Source organism: Canis lupus, chromosome 19 (genome assembly GCF_003254725.2).
Source record: "Canis lupus dingo isolate Sandy chromosome 19, ASM325472v2, whole genome shotgun sequence".
Classification (NCBI taxonomy): Eukaryota; Metazoa; Chordata; class Mammalia; order Carnivora; family Canidae; genus Canis; species Canis lupus.
In genome coordinates this window covers 43757916-43774277 of record NC_064261.1, presented here as the reverse complement: position 1 = coordinate 43774277, position 16362 = coordinate 43757916, and the positions used below count along the sequence as shown (strand labels likewise).

General features: G+C 33.5%; 1 protein-coding gene across 1 annotated transcript in view; it reads left to right on the top strand.

Annotated features, from left to right (window-relative positions):
- The window catches only part of LRP1B (LDL receptor related protein 1B), a 1837374-nt gene that overhangs the window by 1553483 nt on the left and 267529 nt on the right, over positions 1–16362 (top strand). The window contains exons 44-47 of the mRNA XM_049097407.1: positions 4114–4306; positions 4921–5046; positions 8865–8993; positions 11232–11351. Of these exons, the coding sequence (XP_048953364.1) occupies positions 4114–4306; positions 4921–5046; positions 8865–8993; positions 11232–11351 (568 nt within the window). The remainder of the gene's footprint in view (positions 1–4113; positions 4307–4920; positions 5047–8864; positions 8994–11231; positions 11352–16362) is intronic.

The window sequence follows — 16362 nt, the reverse complement described above, 5'->3', positions numbered from 1 at the left end:
TAATCCCTCTCTTTCCATCCCACCCCTGCCCCACTCTGTCCATGGGAAACACTGTTTTTTGTCACCATAGATTAGTTTGCATTTTTTTTCTAGTTTATTTAAGTGGTATCTTATACTATGTATTTCTTTTTTCTGGCTTCTTTCACTTGGCATAATTATTCGGAATCCATCCATATCATTACATGCATCAAATAGTTCATCTTTTTTTTTTTTTCTCAATGGTATTACATTGTATGTGTTAAGGCAAAAAATATATTCATGACACTTGTTAAAAAACCAATGCAAGCTATTTTCAGAACCAACACAAGAGATAGAAGGGAGTATTGCAATGGAATTTTGTAGTAGAGGAAAGAAATGTGCTCAACACCAAACACAAGGAAAAGTAGAAATTTATAGTCAAGGAGCAGAGTGGGTTGTTAATGGATGGACACCTACTCAGAGGAAATATCAGAAGTAAGGGAAGATTCTGGGTACACTGACCTAACAAGATTCTTTTTTTTTTTCAGATTTATTTATTTATTCATGAAAGATACAGACTGAGAGAGAGGTAGAGACATAGGCAGAGGGAGAAGCAGGCTCCTTGTAGGGAGCCGGATGTGGGACTCGATCCCAGATCCTGGGATACCTCCCTGAGCCGAAGACAGGCACCCTGCCACTGAGCCACCCAGGTGTCCCAAGGTTCTTGGTAATGGCAAGCCAAAGTGATCAGACTCCACCGTGGGAGTACAAGGGATGAAGAATTTAGTCAGATATTGACAGTGATCAGATATCAAGAGTGGGGGATTCTGGCTAATCTGACTTAGTAAGATTTTTGCTAATGTTGAGTTTCTGAGGACATACCCAAGCATAGAATAATATGGATATATGTGATTTGTTTATGCATATATCTGCACATGGGCATTGAGTGGCTTCCAATCTATGCTTATTGTAGGTGGAGTTGCTATGAACATTTGTGTACAAGTCTTGATATAGATATATTCTTTAATTTTATTGGGTAAATAAACACTAGGAAATAGAAGGGTAGATCATATGCTAGTTATATGTTTAACTTTTTAAGAAAATGCCAAATTGTTTTCCATATTTGGTAGTACCATTTCCCATTCCTACAAGTTCTTCCATAACCTCACCAACACTTGGTTTGCTGGCCATTTTAACTTTATTCTAAGAATGGTGCAGTAATTTTATTTCCCTAATGTCTAATGATGCCAATAATCTTTTTTTCTATGCTTATTTGCCACGTATATACATGAATAAAGTGTATTCTTTCTTGAATAAAGTGTCGCTTCAAAAATGCTTCCCATTCTTTATTGGATTATATATTCATTATATTTTTGAGTTTTGGTAGGTTTTTTTTCTTAATATATATCCTTTGTTAGACCTAAGATTTGCAAATTTTTTTAGTTTGTGACTAACCTTTTCATTGTCTTACCATTATCCTTTGAAGTGTAGAGGTTTTCTAATTTGACTGAGTTCATTTTATAGATCTTTTTGATCAATCATGGTTTTGATGTCATACCTAAGAAATATTTGCTTACCCCACGATCATAAAAATTTTCTTCCATATTTTTCTTTAGTTTTAAAGTTTTAAATTTTTCATTTAGGTCTGTGATAAATTTCCAGTTTATTTCTTAATAAGATGATAGTTTAATTTTTGTGTATGCATATTTATTTATTCAAGTATCATTTGCTGAAAAAACTATCCTTTTTAAAAAAATTGTCAAAAATTAGTTATTCGTAAATGTATGGGTCTGTTTGTGAACTCTCTCATCTGTTTCACGGATGTATTTCTCTTTTTCTAATACTACATATATCCTCTTGGTAACTGTCAATTTATTATGTCTTGAAATGAAGTAATGTTAATCAACCAACTTTTTTTGCCATTTTTATGTATACAAAATATTTTGCATTTCCATATGAAATTTAGAATCAGCTTGTCAATTTCTAGGAAATGTCTGCCGGGTTTTAATTGGGATTAGGTATAATTTACCAATTTGAGAAGAGATGACATCTCAATAGCTTGAATCTTACAAACCATGAATAGAATATATCTCTTTATTTTTTCAGGTTTTTATTAGTTACTCTTAACAAAATTTTATAGTTTTTAGGTTCTTGTACATATTTTTATATAAGTTACTAAGTATTTATTGTTTGTTGATACTACTGTATAAGTTTTCTTATATTAATTTTCAATTATTTATTGTTAATATACAGAAATTTTTATAGCAACCTTGTGTCCTATAGTTTTACTAGATATATTAGTTATCCTAAGCAGGTTTTTTTGTTTTGTAGATTCTATTGAATTTTTTTATGTAGAGGATTAGATTGTGTTATCTGAAAATAAATACAGTTTGATTTCTTCCTCCTCTCCCATCTGGAAAAAAAAAATGTTTTCTTGCCTTATTATTCTGCCTAGAAACTGTAGGACAAATTTGAGTAGAAGGGAGAGTGATCATTCCTATTGTTCCTAGTTTAATATCTATTCTGAGTCTTTATCAGGAACTGATGTTAGATCTTATAAATAATTTCTTTGCATTTATTAAGATCTTCATATGTGTTGTCACTTTTGTTTTGTTAATATGGTAAATTATACTGTTAGTTTTTTTAATGTTAAATTAATCTTTATTTCTGGGTTAACCCCCCCTTCATCATTATGTATTATCTATTTTATGCTTCTCAAATAGCCATTTATTTTAAATTTTATTGATTTTTCTCTATTGTTTTTTCTGTTTTCTATTTCTTTGATTTCTCTACTTTTATTTTCCTTTCTATACTTTAGGTTTAACTTTTTTATTGTTTTCTTCTAGTTTTTTAAGATGGACACTGAGGTCATTAATTTGAGACATTTCTTTTTCTTTTGTATCTTGTCTTATAGTGGCTTAGTGGCAAATTTTTCATATTTCCACTAAAATACCTGAGCTGTGTTCTGGGAAATGGTTAAGCTATTTGGAAACAATTTGATCCTTTGAGTTCTTCCTTTAAGTTTTGTTAGACAGGAGTAAACCAGAGTTAGTCTGGGGTTAATTTTTATTTCTCATTGCTGAGGCAAGACTCTTCTAGGTACTCTATTCAGACTCCCTATGAAGTGGAAAGTTTTCAAGTCTGGTTGGTATTAACAAGCACAATTCATGGACCTGTGTGAATTTTGGAACTCTTCTCTCTGATCCTTTTGTATAGCCCTTTCATCAACCCAAAGTTGCTTCAGATGTGTGTGCTTGTGCTTAGTACTTGGCTGACTATTCTAGGAGAACCCTTTGCAGATATCTAGAGTTCTCTTTATGTTACATTCTCTTCTCTGACACTCTACCCTGTGAGATCTAACCTATTGGCCTCCTTTAATTCTCAGCCCTATCCCTCTCAGGGAGTTGTCTAGGTTCTGTTGGGTTCTTTTGTACTTTGGTGCTACCTGAATCTCTCAGGCATTTAGCCATGGCCATCATGAGACTCACTCAGTTTATTTCCTAAGTTAATTAGGAATCATTGTCCTTTCTTACCTTATGTCCAATGTACTGAAAAGACTTGTTTTATATATTTTATTCATTTTTTAGTTGTTTTATTCAGAAGATAAATCTAGTCCTTTAATATGGTCTAAGTGGAAGTTTGGTCATTACTTTTAAACTTTTATTGCCAATTCATGTATATCTGGTTTAGTTATTCATGGTGAACGATTCCTGAAGGAAAAACCTGAGTCTTATAGTTCTTTATATTCCTTTTATAGTTCTGATAGCTTGATGAGTGTTCACTGGATGACTGATGATTCTTATTAAAGGACAGTGCTTATTAGTAATCATCTCATATTTTTGACCTGGTGATTTTGTTTTATAATACTGAAAAAATGCAGTTGTTTATATGAACTAAATGATCAGTAAATTGTGATATACTGAAAATATTAAATAAACACGTTATAAAAACTAATAATGATTCAAACAGTTAAAATAAACTATAAAGAATTTTATGATACATTTAGTAAGATGCATCTTTTAAATGATGATTTTCATTGATTAAATGCAACTAATCTTAATCTTTAAAAAAAACTTTTTGAAGCAAAAATAGATGTGGAGATAGAAATGTCTATATATTCATTTAAAAAAAAACATATATTTAAATTTATTTCAGGTGATTGTCAAATCTGGTCCAGGAACTTTCCTCAGTTTGGCTGTTTATGACAATTATATCTTCTGGTCAGACTGGGGAAGAAGAGCTATTCTGCGTTCCAACAAGTACACAGGAGGAGATACAAAAATTCTTCGTTCTGATATTCCACATCAACCAATGGGAATCATAGCTGTTGCCAATGACACCAATAGCTGTAAGTTACACTAGAAACTTAATGTATTTCTTAATTATATAATCTTTGCAAAAAATTATGTTTTCCAGTAATACTTAGTTGATTTTTTTTAACGTTCCTGTAGATAGTGTTCAGGATTTGCCTATTCAGTATATTAAAATTATCTGAAAGGCTCAAGGTAATTTCTGTAGTTCTTCATTTATCACCAGAAGAACAATTCCTTTTTACTTACTTGTTTCTGGAAATTTATTCTCTCTCACTCTCAATCTTCGAACATTCAAATCAAGTCGTTTCCATGAAAATAATACTTCTTGCTAAATAAGCTTTACATGTGGGTTGAAAAGTTCTTTAATCACTGAAATACCTACAAAAATTGCAGCTTAAGGCATCAGTATGTTTTTTTAGTAAAACTAGTTCATTTGATGCCATGGCATCCTTGACAAATGTTCTAGAAGATGTAGTGGCTTATGTTGCAAGCTTTTCTAATGTTTTTACCTCTTATGATGTTTGGATTTTCCAAAGTCCTGAATATTCCTTGTTTATATCTTTGAGAGGGGCAGCCTAACAGTTTACTGTTAATCTAACAAAGAATAGAAATTCAATATAAAATGTTACCAATAGTCTCTTCATTGCAGGTGAACTTTCTCCATGTTCATTATCAAATGGAGGTTGCCATGATCTGTGCCTTTTAACTCCTAATGGGAGAGTGAATTGTTCCTGCAGGGGGGATCGAATACTGCTAGATGACAACAGATGTGTGAGTAAGTAAAGACAATTGAAATGTGATATGACATAACTACTCAAAAGGCATACATGGATATTGAAATTGTCTTGATATTCATGAAATTGTACTCTCTTCCAATCCTAGAGGCCCAGTTGGCATATCTTTCTATTCTAAAAAGAACTCAATTCACCACTCTACTTAGTTGTTACACCATATGATAGATAATGATAACCAGAACAGTGACAAATGGTGTATCGCCTATTGTGGGCTGGAAGGTGTTTGATGAGTTAGAGAAATACCTGCAAATTATCTGAAAACTTGAGTTACAACTTTGAGAATTAAGTCAATAGCAAAATTAATTAAATCTGAAATAAACCAATATATAGGCAGTAGATCAGTAGCCTTGTAGTAAAACCACTCAGTCTGTCACAGTATGTAAATGAGAGAGAATGGTTCATGCAGCTTATTTGTAATCATTTCCAAACGGTTAATTAAGAATGTAACATTGCAGCCTTGCATGATGTTTATACCTCCCAAAAGGCATTACAATCTTTAATTAGTACCATTACAGTATACACTTATTAGCAGCTAAGTTTTCAAACTGTTTCCAAAATAAATAAGGGTTCAAGTGTTCCAATATTGCCATGAGAAATTAGCCAGTAACATAAAGAATGTTAATTTATCTTTAACATTAAGACTATTTGTGTATAAGAAAGACAAGAGACATCTTGTTGGAAATTAGTGAACTCGCTCTCAGGATGTGGCAATCGCTTTATTTTTTTTTCTCTTTTCATCCATATCCTCATCTTATATCTTCATCTTAGAAAATCAACAGAGGTATATATGTCTACATTATAAAAATAAATATCAAATAGTATAAGTATATTTCATCTTTATCTTTAGTCTTTTTTTGGTCTTTATTTACCAGAGGGATCTTCTCTTTTATCTGTTGTGTACTTTAATACAAGCACTTTAACATCCTCTTCTTTACCTTGAAAACTATTGCACCTAATACAAGAATATAGACATATGTTTTCACTTTGCAATTTGGTACTACAACCCAAAGGGCACCTCTTAGTGAAAGAAAGGGCACCTCTGACTTTTATTTAAGACTGTGCCAAAGCAAACGGGAATGATGCAATTGGTCAGTGAACTTTAAATGAAGACAGCCAATTTTAATAATTCGAGCCTCAAATTCCCATAATTCTTAGTAACCTAACACTTCCTTGAATTGCTCGGGTAATTGCTTAAACTCTTTCAGTTTGCTTTTGTGGTTTCAGCTGTAATGGTCTGGATCTGATGCCATCTGTAAGCCTGGAGTGTTAGTCATGCATTAGAATCACTCATGTTTCTTTCACAGGTCACTACAGGCCAGTAGAAAACCAATGCCTCTAGTCAAAACAGCAAGGCTTATTTGTATACAGTGGATGCCTGTCCTTGCTCCAAAATAGATTAGATACATCTGTCCCTACTAAGCCACCTGCTTCTCTCTATTGATGAGAGGGAATGATTCAGAAAGAAAACTATCTTTTAAACAAGCACAGTTGTATTCACATGCAACTACAGAGTGATATTTGATTCTTCAGAGCTGACAGACCTTTATAGAAGCATCCTGGATCCATGGTACATTCATATTGAAATCCTGTGGCCCAGCAGAGAGAGATTGGAAAGTAACTTTTTGTCAAATCCATCTTTGGAAACGAAGATGTATCTGGCATGTCTATATCCACATCTGAGTTAGTTCACCCAGAGCAGTTCGTGAATGTTAATGGCAGGGTTGAAGGGGGGAAAGGCACCACCCTCAGGACAAGGGAGGGAAAACCATGTGTTGTCATAACTCTTGACAAAAAGATTAGGCAATTCCACTTTACACAAGATTCCTAACCTTATCAACATCCACAACAGAAGAATAACAAATATAATTGAAGTAATTACATCATGAGAGAATTAGAGGACAGCTGAACCACATTTTTGTTTCTGCGAAGAAGCGTAACACTCAATGCTAGTTCGAATGAACATACCTAAGCAACAGTTTTGCTTTTATAAGGCTTGATTTTATGTAATAAAAACATTTTTTTGTTGTGAATATTTTTTCCCTCAAAGTCATAATGATTATAAAAGCAAAATTTGCATCTTCAATCATAACAGTTAATTCTCATTAGAAGTGAGAAGTTAAACAAGATGTGTTGAAAGTAGATAGAATAAGTTGGGAACATCAGTAGCCTCCCAGTAAATGAATTTTGTTCAGTTCCTGCTTGAATGTGATCATGTGCAGCAATGTCAGTACCCTTCTTAATGCTTGTTCCTTTAAAGCTAACGATATTTTTAGATTTTTAAATTATTTGTTACTTTCTCTAAATTGACTTTCTACCTGACCAGTTGAATTTCGACTGTACCAAGAAAAAAATGCCGTTGAAAGATTTTAATTAGAAGTCATCAGTAGATAGACCAATAGATAATCTGTAAAGATGAGATGCATTCTAGGACTAACAAAGAAATAAAACACTGGAAACTTCAAATAGTATGAGTAGCTGTGTAATTGAATATTTCTAAAATACAACTTTCAAAAGAAATTGATAGTAAATTATAAAATTAAGCTGTTTTCTGCATTAATAGAGATAAATGAATTCCAATTACCTCCAATATAATTAGTATGACTGGATTTCACTGTACAATTATTCAACAAGCAATGGAGTGAGTACAAGCAAACCAATAACACATGATGCAACCACAAAATCGAATTCTAAATGTTTACTGGTAAATCTATTATTTAAGAATAAAAATAGGTCCGTTTTACCCCAGATGATCTTTCTAAATAAGGGTCACATACTGGCATTCCAGGGATGAAACCTAGCTGTAGAAAGATGGGTGTTTGTTTGTTTGTGAGTACTTTGTTGCCATTGGTCTTTGCTCACAGATTGGGCAAGTCACATAAAAACTCAGACTTTTCATTTTTTACAAAAAATATGGAGAGTTAGAAGTGGGACATTATGACAGTGGTCATTTGGAGCCTATACACTTCTCGGGCACATGCTTTTCAGCTTGTCAGTCTCCTTCAGTTCAACCACAGTTTCCTGTGCACCTCAAGGAGTAGATGCTGGCCCAGTGTGCAGTTCTGCCCCCTGGTACCTCTCACTGTGGGTAGAACAAAAGGCCGATGAGGATACTTTTAGCAATTTCAGGACTTCTGAATGGGGAAAGCTGCTAAAGAGATTTCTTCCAAAGGTAGATGAGGAGGGAGATCAGTTGGAGGTAGATTTAAATAAGATGAATCAAGTCAGGCATTAAAAAATGAGAACTCTACACTTGAAACTAATATAACATTGAGCATCAACTATACTCAAACAAAAATAAAGAAATCAAAATGCTAACTCTGTGTACTGAAAAATATCAGTGTATTAAAGAATATATTATAGTTTCCAATAAGAAAAAAAACACAAAAAGAACCTTCTCTCAATATGTACAGAGCTCATTTAACTGACTCTTTTTGACAATTTATTTTTAAGGTAGTTGCTAAGCAAAATGCATAAATATAGTCACCCAAATTTAAGCCCATCCTTCTTTTCATGCATATACAGTCAGAAAATAATTAGCAAGACGTATACAACTAAGTATAAAAGAAAAATGAAGTGAGGCAACTCCCCAAAATTTTAGAAAGGGAATGTGAAAACAGCGAACAAAAAGGTGTTCCTTTAATTTTTTTCGTAAAGAAATGCCAGAAACCCTTGCCCTTTATTTGATTTTATACTTTGATAAATTTTAGTTTAGTTTTATAATGAAGATTAAGGGAAACAGTTATCATGGTATGAGAGATGTTTGCTATTGAGTCAAAACATTGTCTTTTTTCCCCTTCAGCTAAAAATTCCTCTTGCAACATGTATTCAGAGTTTGAGTGTGGAAATGGAGAATGTATTGACTATCAGCTCACCTGTGATGGCACACCTCACTGTAAGGATAAGTCAGACGAGAAACTGCTCTACTGTGGTAAGTGTCTGATATGTGATGCATGTTCACTTCTGAGAGAAGTTTGTAATTATTTTCATAATTTTTGGTTTGATTGTCTCCATTTCATTTATACGTATGATTTCCTTAATGTCTCTCATTAACATGTGGCTATAAGGCAATTAATTGAGTTTGGCTTTGTGTTCTTGTTCAAATGGGACTTCTTATGTCCTATTTGATACCTACCATAGTCAGTGAAGAATTTCCTCATAGCCTTCCACCTACAAAGTACAAGTTTAGATGCCACAGGGGCCTTTCTTTTAAGCTGTCTACTTATTCATCATGTAGTGATAGGTTTTAGGCTTACATTCTTAAAGATGGAAGGCAGAAATATTAGTTATTGGTACGTACTGTAAGTTTACTCTGCAGCAAAGATCGACCAGCAGTTAATGATAGCATGTTGTTGAATTGATATCAAAGTGTTGTCCCTATTCTTGTCTTCAGGATTGGCTCAGGGTTAGTGTCTTTTGGTACAAAGGATGTTTGCATTAGCCATCCTCCCCATCAAGGATGGAATTCCTCCAGCTGTGTCTCTGTAGGTGGCACCAAGTGATGGTCAACCTTTCACTCTTTCTTGGGAGTAGAGATTAGCTTTTTGAACCCAGTAGGCAATTGATATTTGCCTTCATTACAACAATATTTCACCTGGAAACTTCTGTGTGTGTAATCATTGATAGTTACTGTAGAACTGTTCGGGATTTTTTCTAAATTGGTATGATTTATTTTTGCGCTATAATATTAGAGTATTGGCATTGTATGCTCTGTAAAATTCAAGAATCTGTATCTGGAATTGCTGTATCTGGTGTCTGCTTTTCTCCTTTGTTCTACTATCTGGATAATAATTATACTTAAATAATCAAAGAGTAGTTAAAATAAGAGGAAGGTAGAGTTTGGGAAATTTGCAGGCAGTTCTCTCATTCTTTTATGTTGCAGAATCACAAGCTCTCAGTTAAAATGATAGATGTAATTTGCCCATGATTGATCTGTAACTAAAATTTTAATGAATTTACCTCAAATGACATATTCATTTCAATGAATGGTTATACCCTATACTCTGTAAAAATCTTGAGGCATATAAAAATAGAATAATAATCAGCTTGCAAATTTGCATTTATTATGAATTGTCTTGAGAATATATTTCACATTATTTTTACCTTCTGAGAGTAAGGTAATATTCATGTGAGCAGGGATTGGCAACCTTTATCTGCCTTTATCTGCAAAGGGTTAGCTAGTTAAGGGTTTTAGGTTTTGTGGACCAAAAGTGCTATCTGTGAAATATCCTCTATTTAAAAAATAAATTTTAGAACTATTTTAAAATATACAATCCATTCTTAGCATCAGAGCAGAGCTATACAAAAACAGGCTGCATTTGTTCCTGTGAGCTACAGTTTGACAACCCTAGGTGTCGATTCTAGACTTTAGAATCACACCTGAGGTTAAATCTTTGTTTCAAAACCTACTAGTGTATGACTAGTATGAGCAAGGGTACTTCTCTATATTTTAGCTTCTCCCTACAAAACAAACCTAGTTTGAATATTAGTTTAGAGCACTGAATAAACAAATGTATGTTTACATTTGCTCTGTATAGAGCCTGGCACAAAATTAGTGTTCAATAAATGGCAGCTATTATTAGTGTAAGTGGTACCTTTTGCCTGAAATTGGAAAATGTCAGGAGACTCTCTTTAAGGTAAACAGAATTTAGAAGGCAATTATTCTCCTTAGGAATTCTGGTAGACATTTTTAGATGATTTGTAAGAGAAATTTATGGGTATTTAGGTAATTCTCTGATTCACTTATTCAGAAATACATGTTTTGCTACTATTTTGTCTTCTTGTAAAAGCCTTATGAGATGCAAAGGAGATAGGAAATAGGTGTTGAGAGTGTCTTATGATTCTTGAGGTACAGACTTACTTCTAGAAAGTTGAATATATGCTTTTTTTCTGTGCTGACACAAATATCAGAAACAATAATATGGGTATAGTATCTCCAAGTATGAATCACTGAAGTTAAAGCACTTAGTCTAAAAAGGTCTTTAATGAATTAATTACTTTAATGCATGAATATTCTAATCCAGAGTTTTGATACTGCACGGCACACTTTTTTTTAATAGATCCAAAATCCATTCTGAAATAAGAACTCATCTGTTATTTTCTTTTTTTTTTTTTTTTGTAAAAATATCTCTATAAGACCTCCAAATATGTTTCTACTTTTCTTTATAAGAAAACAGAAGCTGTCGAAGAGGTTTCAGGCCTTGCTACAATCGTCGTTGCATTCCTCACAGCAAGTTATGTGATGGTGAAAATGACTGTGGCGACAACTCTGATGAACTGGACTGTAAAGGTAAATGTATGTGGCATCAGCTGAGGAATATTCTTATGCTAAGTGTCTCCTGAACTTTTCCATAGTGTGTTCCTGAGAGCACAGTGGTTTCTACCCTTTTGGTATGTGGCCCCTGCTGATAGAGATGGACCACACTTCGGTAAATATCTCCAAAAGGGAGTATTAGAGTTCATTGAAAATTATGACTATATTCTCTATTCTGGTTTCTTTTTTTTTTTTTTTTTTTTGATTTTTTTTTTCTATTCTGGTTTCTATTCCTTTGCTCACCTCAAAACTCTTGTCATTTCTCATCTCTTCAGTTCTACTGCCTTATTTATTGTACATTTGTACCAGAATGTGTACTACTGAATGTACTGCTCCAAAAAATGCTCTCCTTTACTTCTCAATTCTGTTTTTTCATATGACCTCATCATTTTCCTAGCAGTTGGACAATAAACCTTGGTGTTATCCTTGATTCTTCTTTCTACCATATTTTATCACCCATCTATCCATATATCAATAAATCATCCAATATTTCTTTGAAATATCTTCCCTTTTAATCTGCCTTAAGCCTGGATTAACATAGTAGTCCTTTTACTAGTCTCCCTGTCTCTACTCTTTAGTTAATTCCAGGGTTGTTAGTCATGCTATGATGTTTTATTGAACGTGTTTTCAGAGTGCTTACTGGGACCAATCAGCAAGCCAGAGGATCTAGGACAGAATCTCAGCCCCAACAAGATGCTGTCTTTGGGTAAAATATTATCCAATATATGCCTCAGTTTCCCAAGCTGTAGGAAAAGAGGTAATAATTTAATGAGTATATTAATATTAAATAAACTCAGAACAGGGGATCCCTGGGTGGCGCAGCGGTTTGGCGCCTGCCTTTGGCCCAGGGCGTGATCCTGGAGACCTGGGATCGAATCCCACGTCGGGCTCCCGGTGCATGGAGCCTGCTTCTCCCTCTGCCTGTGTCTCTGCCTCTCTTTCTCTCTCTGTGACTATCATAAATAAATAAAACTTTAAAAAAAATAAAAAATAAAAAAAAAAAATAAACTCAGAACAGAATTTGGCATATAGCAAATGCTATGTAAGCATTCACTTGTTTTTTTAATCACGGCCCTGATAAAGATTCACAAATGGAGTCTTGGTGTTTAGAGAATAACAAACAAGTTTTTTAGTCTGACATTTAAGGCCTCTTAAAATCTGGATCCAACGGATTTTTCTAAATCAATTTCCCTTTAAAAATCTTCATTCATTGAACACATTTCATTGGGTAAAATGCATTAAAGACAGACATAAAATTAATAAGTTATATTAATGAGTTCAAACTCCAAATAAAGACAGTTATTTAAAGATATGAAGGTGTATATCAGATGTAATGATTGCACATATAAAACTATAAGTTTTTTTTGGGGGGGAGAGTTGGAATAAAGTATAAATAAGGTAGAATGATCAAAATATAAGGTAATTTCAAGTATAAATCCTAATATTGAAAGCTGCAAATAATTTGATATGGTTAGAGCCAAATGGCATATTGGCAAGTGGTTTGGAAAAGAAATAAGTCAAGTCAGAGAGAGGAACCAGTACTTGATGTTGTTTTTTTGATACCGTTTAAGGAGCATGAACTTCACCTTGTAGTCACTAAAGAGTCACTGAAGGTTTAAAGGAAACCCAATACAATCTAATTTACATTTCAAAAAAGGGGGGGGGGGACTGTTTGTGCAAATAAAAACTATAATGGTGAGATGAGAAAGATAAAACCGGAGGCTATCAGAGCAGCTAAATCTAAGAATAAAAAGGAGAGAGACAGATACACAACAGAATTTTTAAAGGTGGTATAACAGGCCATCCTGGGTAATAAACAGAGAAAACATAGACATAGAAAGAATAGACAAGTTTCATGAACTGTTTTCTTCCCTGTTTTAAAACTATTTGTTTTTCATTATTTTTTAAATTTATGTTTGTGGGTTTGTTCATGTGGGCTCAGGGATAAGATAATAAAGATGGTTTGCATTCTGAGAGTGGAGTACCTGTAGGCATTCAGATAGAGCTGCTCCAAAGACATTTAGGTAGATACAGATCTGGAGCTCAGATAGTAGATTAAAATAGGAGTGTTGAGTTTGGACTTACTACAGAGAGAAAGCTCATGGATGTATAGAGTACTAGTCGTTGTAGGAGAGTACATTAGAATTACCTATTGAAATAAAAAAAAGACACTAATAATATAAAAATGGAGAAATTGACCAATGGAGTAATGGAAAGATCTTCATGAGAAATGTATTGTTATTATTTTTTTTAATCAGTTAGCATTTTAAGGTGTTAAGGGAAGGCAAGAGGGCAGGTATAGGTAGGCAGTCATTGAACCTGGCAAATAGGAGATAATCTCTTGGTTACCTTCATGCGAGTCAATTCAGTGGAATGGTAAAGAAAAGCCAAATCTCCTTGGGTTGGTGCAGAAAATGGATGGTGAAGGAGTAAATACAGTAAGACTTTTTTTTTATAAAACATTGATGGTAAAGGAAAGATGTGAAGTACAGATGCTATGAGAAGACGATGCAAAGTTGTGGAAGAGAACAGAATGTGTACAGATCATCTTATAGCTAGAAAAGTTTGGTTTGGAAGTTACTCTGCATCTTAGACTAAGACATTGGCCAAACACTTGAGTAGCTCACTAGCTAAGGTTGACACTGTAGTGTAGGAAGAGCCAAATACTTTTGCAGATTAAATCAGCTGTTATTTCATATTATCTATAAAAGATTAAAAATGATAAAATATAGTAAGCTACAGGGAATAAGTGGAGGGAAATGAAGTATTTGGAAGAAAGGAGGAAAGCAAACTAGAAGTCAGAACCCCCCCAAAGGGCATTTTTTATCAGTTATTTGCAAGCAGGAAAAGAGAATATAATGAAGACGTTATAGGATAACTAGGATAGACGTTATAGGAAACTGGGATAAAGATAAGAATATCAAGCTAGAATGTGAAGGAATGGAACAAAAGATACAGAAAGCAGATTTTAAAACAAAGGTCATAAGAGGGACCATGGAAAGTGAATAAGTTACAGTGGATTTTCTTGAAAAAATAAAAAAAAAAATTCAAAGGTGATAAATAAATTAGTGAATTTGGGTTCATGAAATATAGCACCCACCACCTGGTAGGTGTATATTGAATTCTTATGTGGTAAGTGAAAAAAATAAGTCGTCCAAAAAATATAGATAGGTTTTATCCTGCCTAACATCGTCAATACCAGCTGCTGAATAACAATAAAAATAACTCAAAATGTTATTTCCCCTTCGTAGGCTAAACTCTTGATTTCTGGGTTATAGCTAGCTCAGCCAGCTCCTTGGGCAATAACTACTGCATTTGTGAATCAAGTTTCTGTTAAAACTTTTATTTTGTTGTAAGAGTAGTGTAAAACTAATAGCAATCGGATACCTTAAAACAGCAGCAACAACAAAATGTATGCCTTGAAATTCATCCGGCAGAATGTAGGACATTTAAACTAACAGTGTGTGTGGAAACTCAAACATACACTATATTACTTACTAGAAATGAGTAGATTTAAGTGGGCTCTCTCTTTTAGGAGAAACAAACGGGTGGCTTTTTAGATGAGAGATTACTTATTACAGTTATATCTTTTGGATTTGAGTTTTCTCACAAATTTGTTCACATGGTGTCCTTGTCAGTCACATTTCACATCCTAGGGGAGAGATTTCTCTGGGTCCATATCCTATAAGCCAGTTTATCTTATAAATCAGTAATTCAGATGTGTATCCATGCAGCAAATGGAACCTTACAGTATCTAAAAGATGATGAAGTTTGAAAAGAAGGACGGAAGGGCTCGAAGACAATGGAAAAGGAATTTTCTTTCCAAGTGTTTTCTTCCAGATAGTCCTTCTCTGTTTCTATCATCCATACAACATGTACATGCAGTCCTTTGTTGTATATCTGTGTGCAGACACACACACACAAACCACTTATTACTTTTTAATGTAAATAAAGACGCGAAGAATTTAAATTAGTACAATAAAAAGTCAATATATATGAGAGAGTTTGATAGGCTATGGAGAGAGGCTACAGTGGCATCATCTGTAAATTATTTGAAGTACTATTGCACTTTTATTTCTTTAGTTTAGATGTTCATAATAATAATATATTAATCATATAATTAGTTTATAATATATCGATATATTAATATTAATATATTAATTAATTTAGATGTTCATAATAATATCATATTAATTGTATGATTAATAATATAATATGATTCTATTATATTAATAATATTTATTATTATTATTATTATTATTCCACAAGGAAGAGTGGAAATGGATGTTACAAGGAATCAGTTTTGGTTTCTTCTCCATTTGAAGGAAAGCACAACCCTAAAGCCTTGTAAATCTTTTATAACTGCCCTGAGAGTTTTAGACCCCAGGCAGTCTGGCGGGGTGGGAGCAGAGGGGGATAACTTGAAGAGTTCTTCAGAAAGTTTGTCACCCTAGTTTCCTCTTCCAGTGTGTGAGAGATTGAGTGAATAGGTTTAGGAGAGCACATAATATCCCTCCTTCTCTCCCTACTGAGATGTTTCTAATTACTCCCCTTGGGAAGTATCTGAACTTGCCCGGATCACTTGGACACCTTTAGGAGAACTGGAAAGCTAAGTAGTTCCAAGGCTACCTGATAGAGAGGAAACTGGTCTTAGTTTTTTTGTATTTTTTTTTCATAAGTTCAGAGCAAAACTTTGAAGATTCCACAAACAATAAGCAAAAGAAAAGAATAAGCATGCCTATAGATGAAATCATCATTCCTTCTGGGTTTGCATACCCTTAGAGCCTAAGCAGTAAATAAAATAAAAGATGTGGCTTGAGAGTAAACAAAAGAGACATGACAGCAAATTTAATGCTTGCCTCTTAGCTTTTCTTTTTTTTCTTTTCTTTTCTTTTCTTTTCTTTTCTTTTCTTTTCTTTTCTTTTCTTTTCTTTTCTTTTCTTCTTTTCTTTCTTTTCTTTCTTTTCTTTCTTTCCTTCTCTTTCCT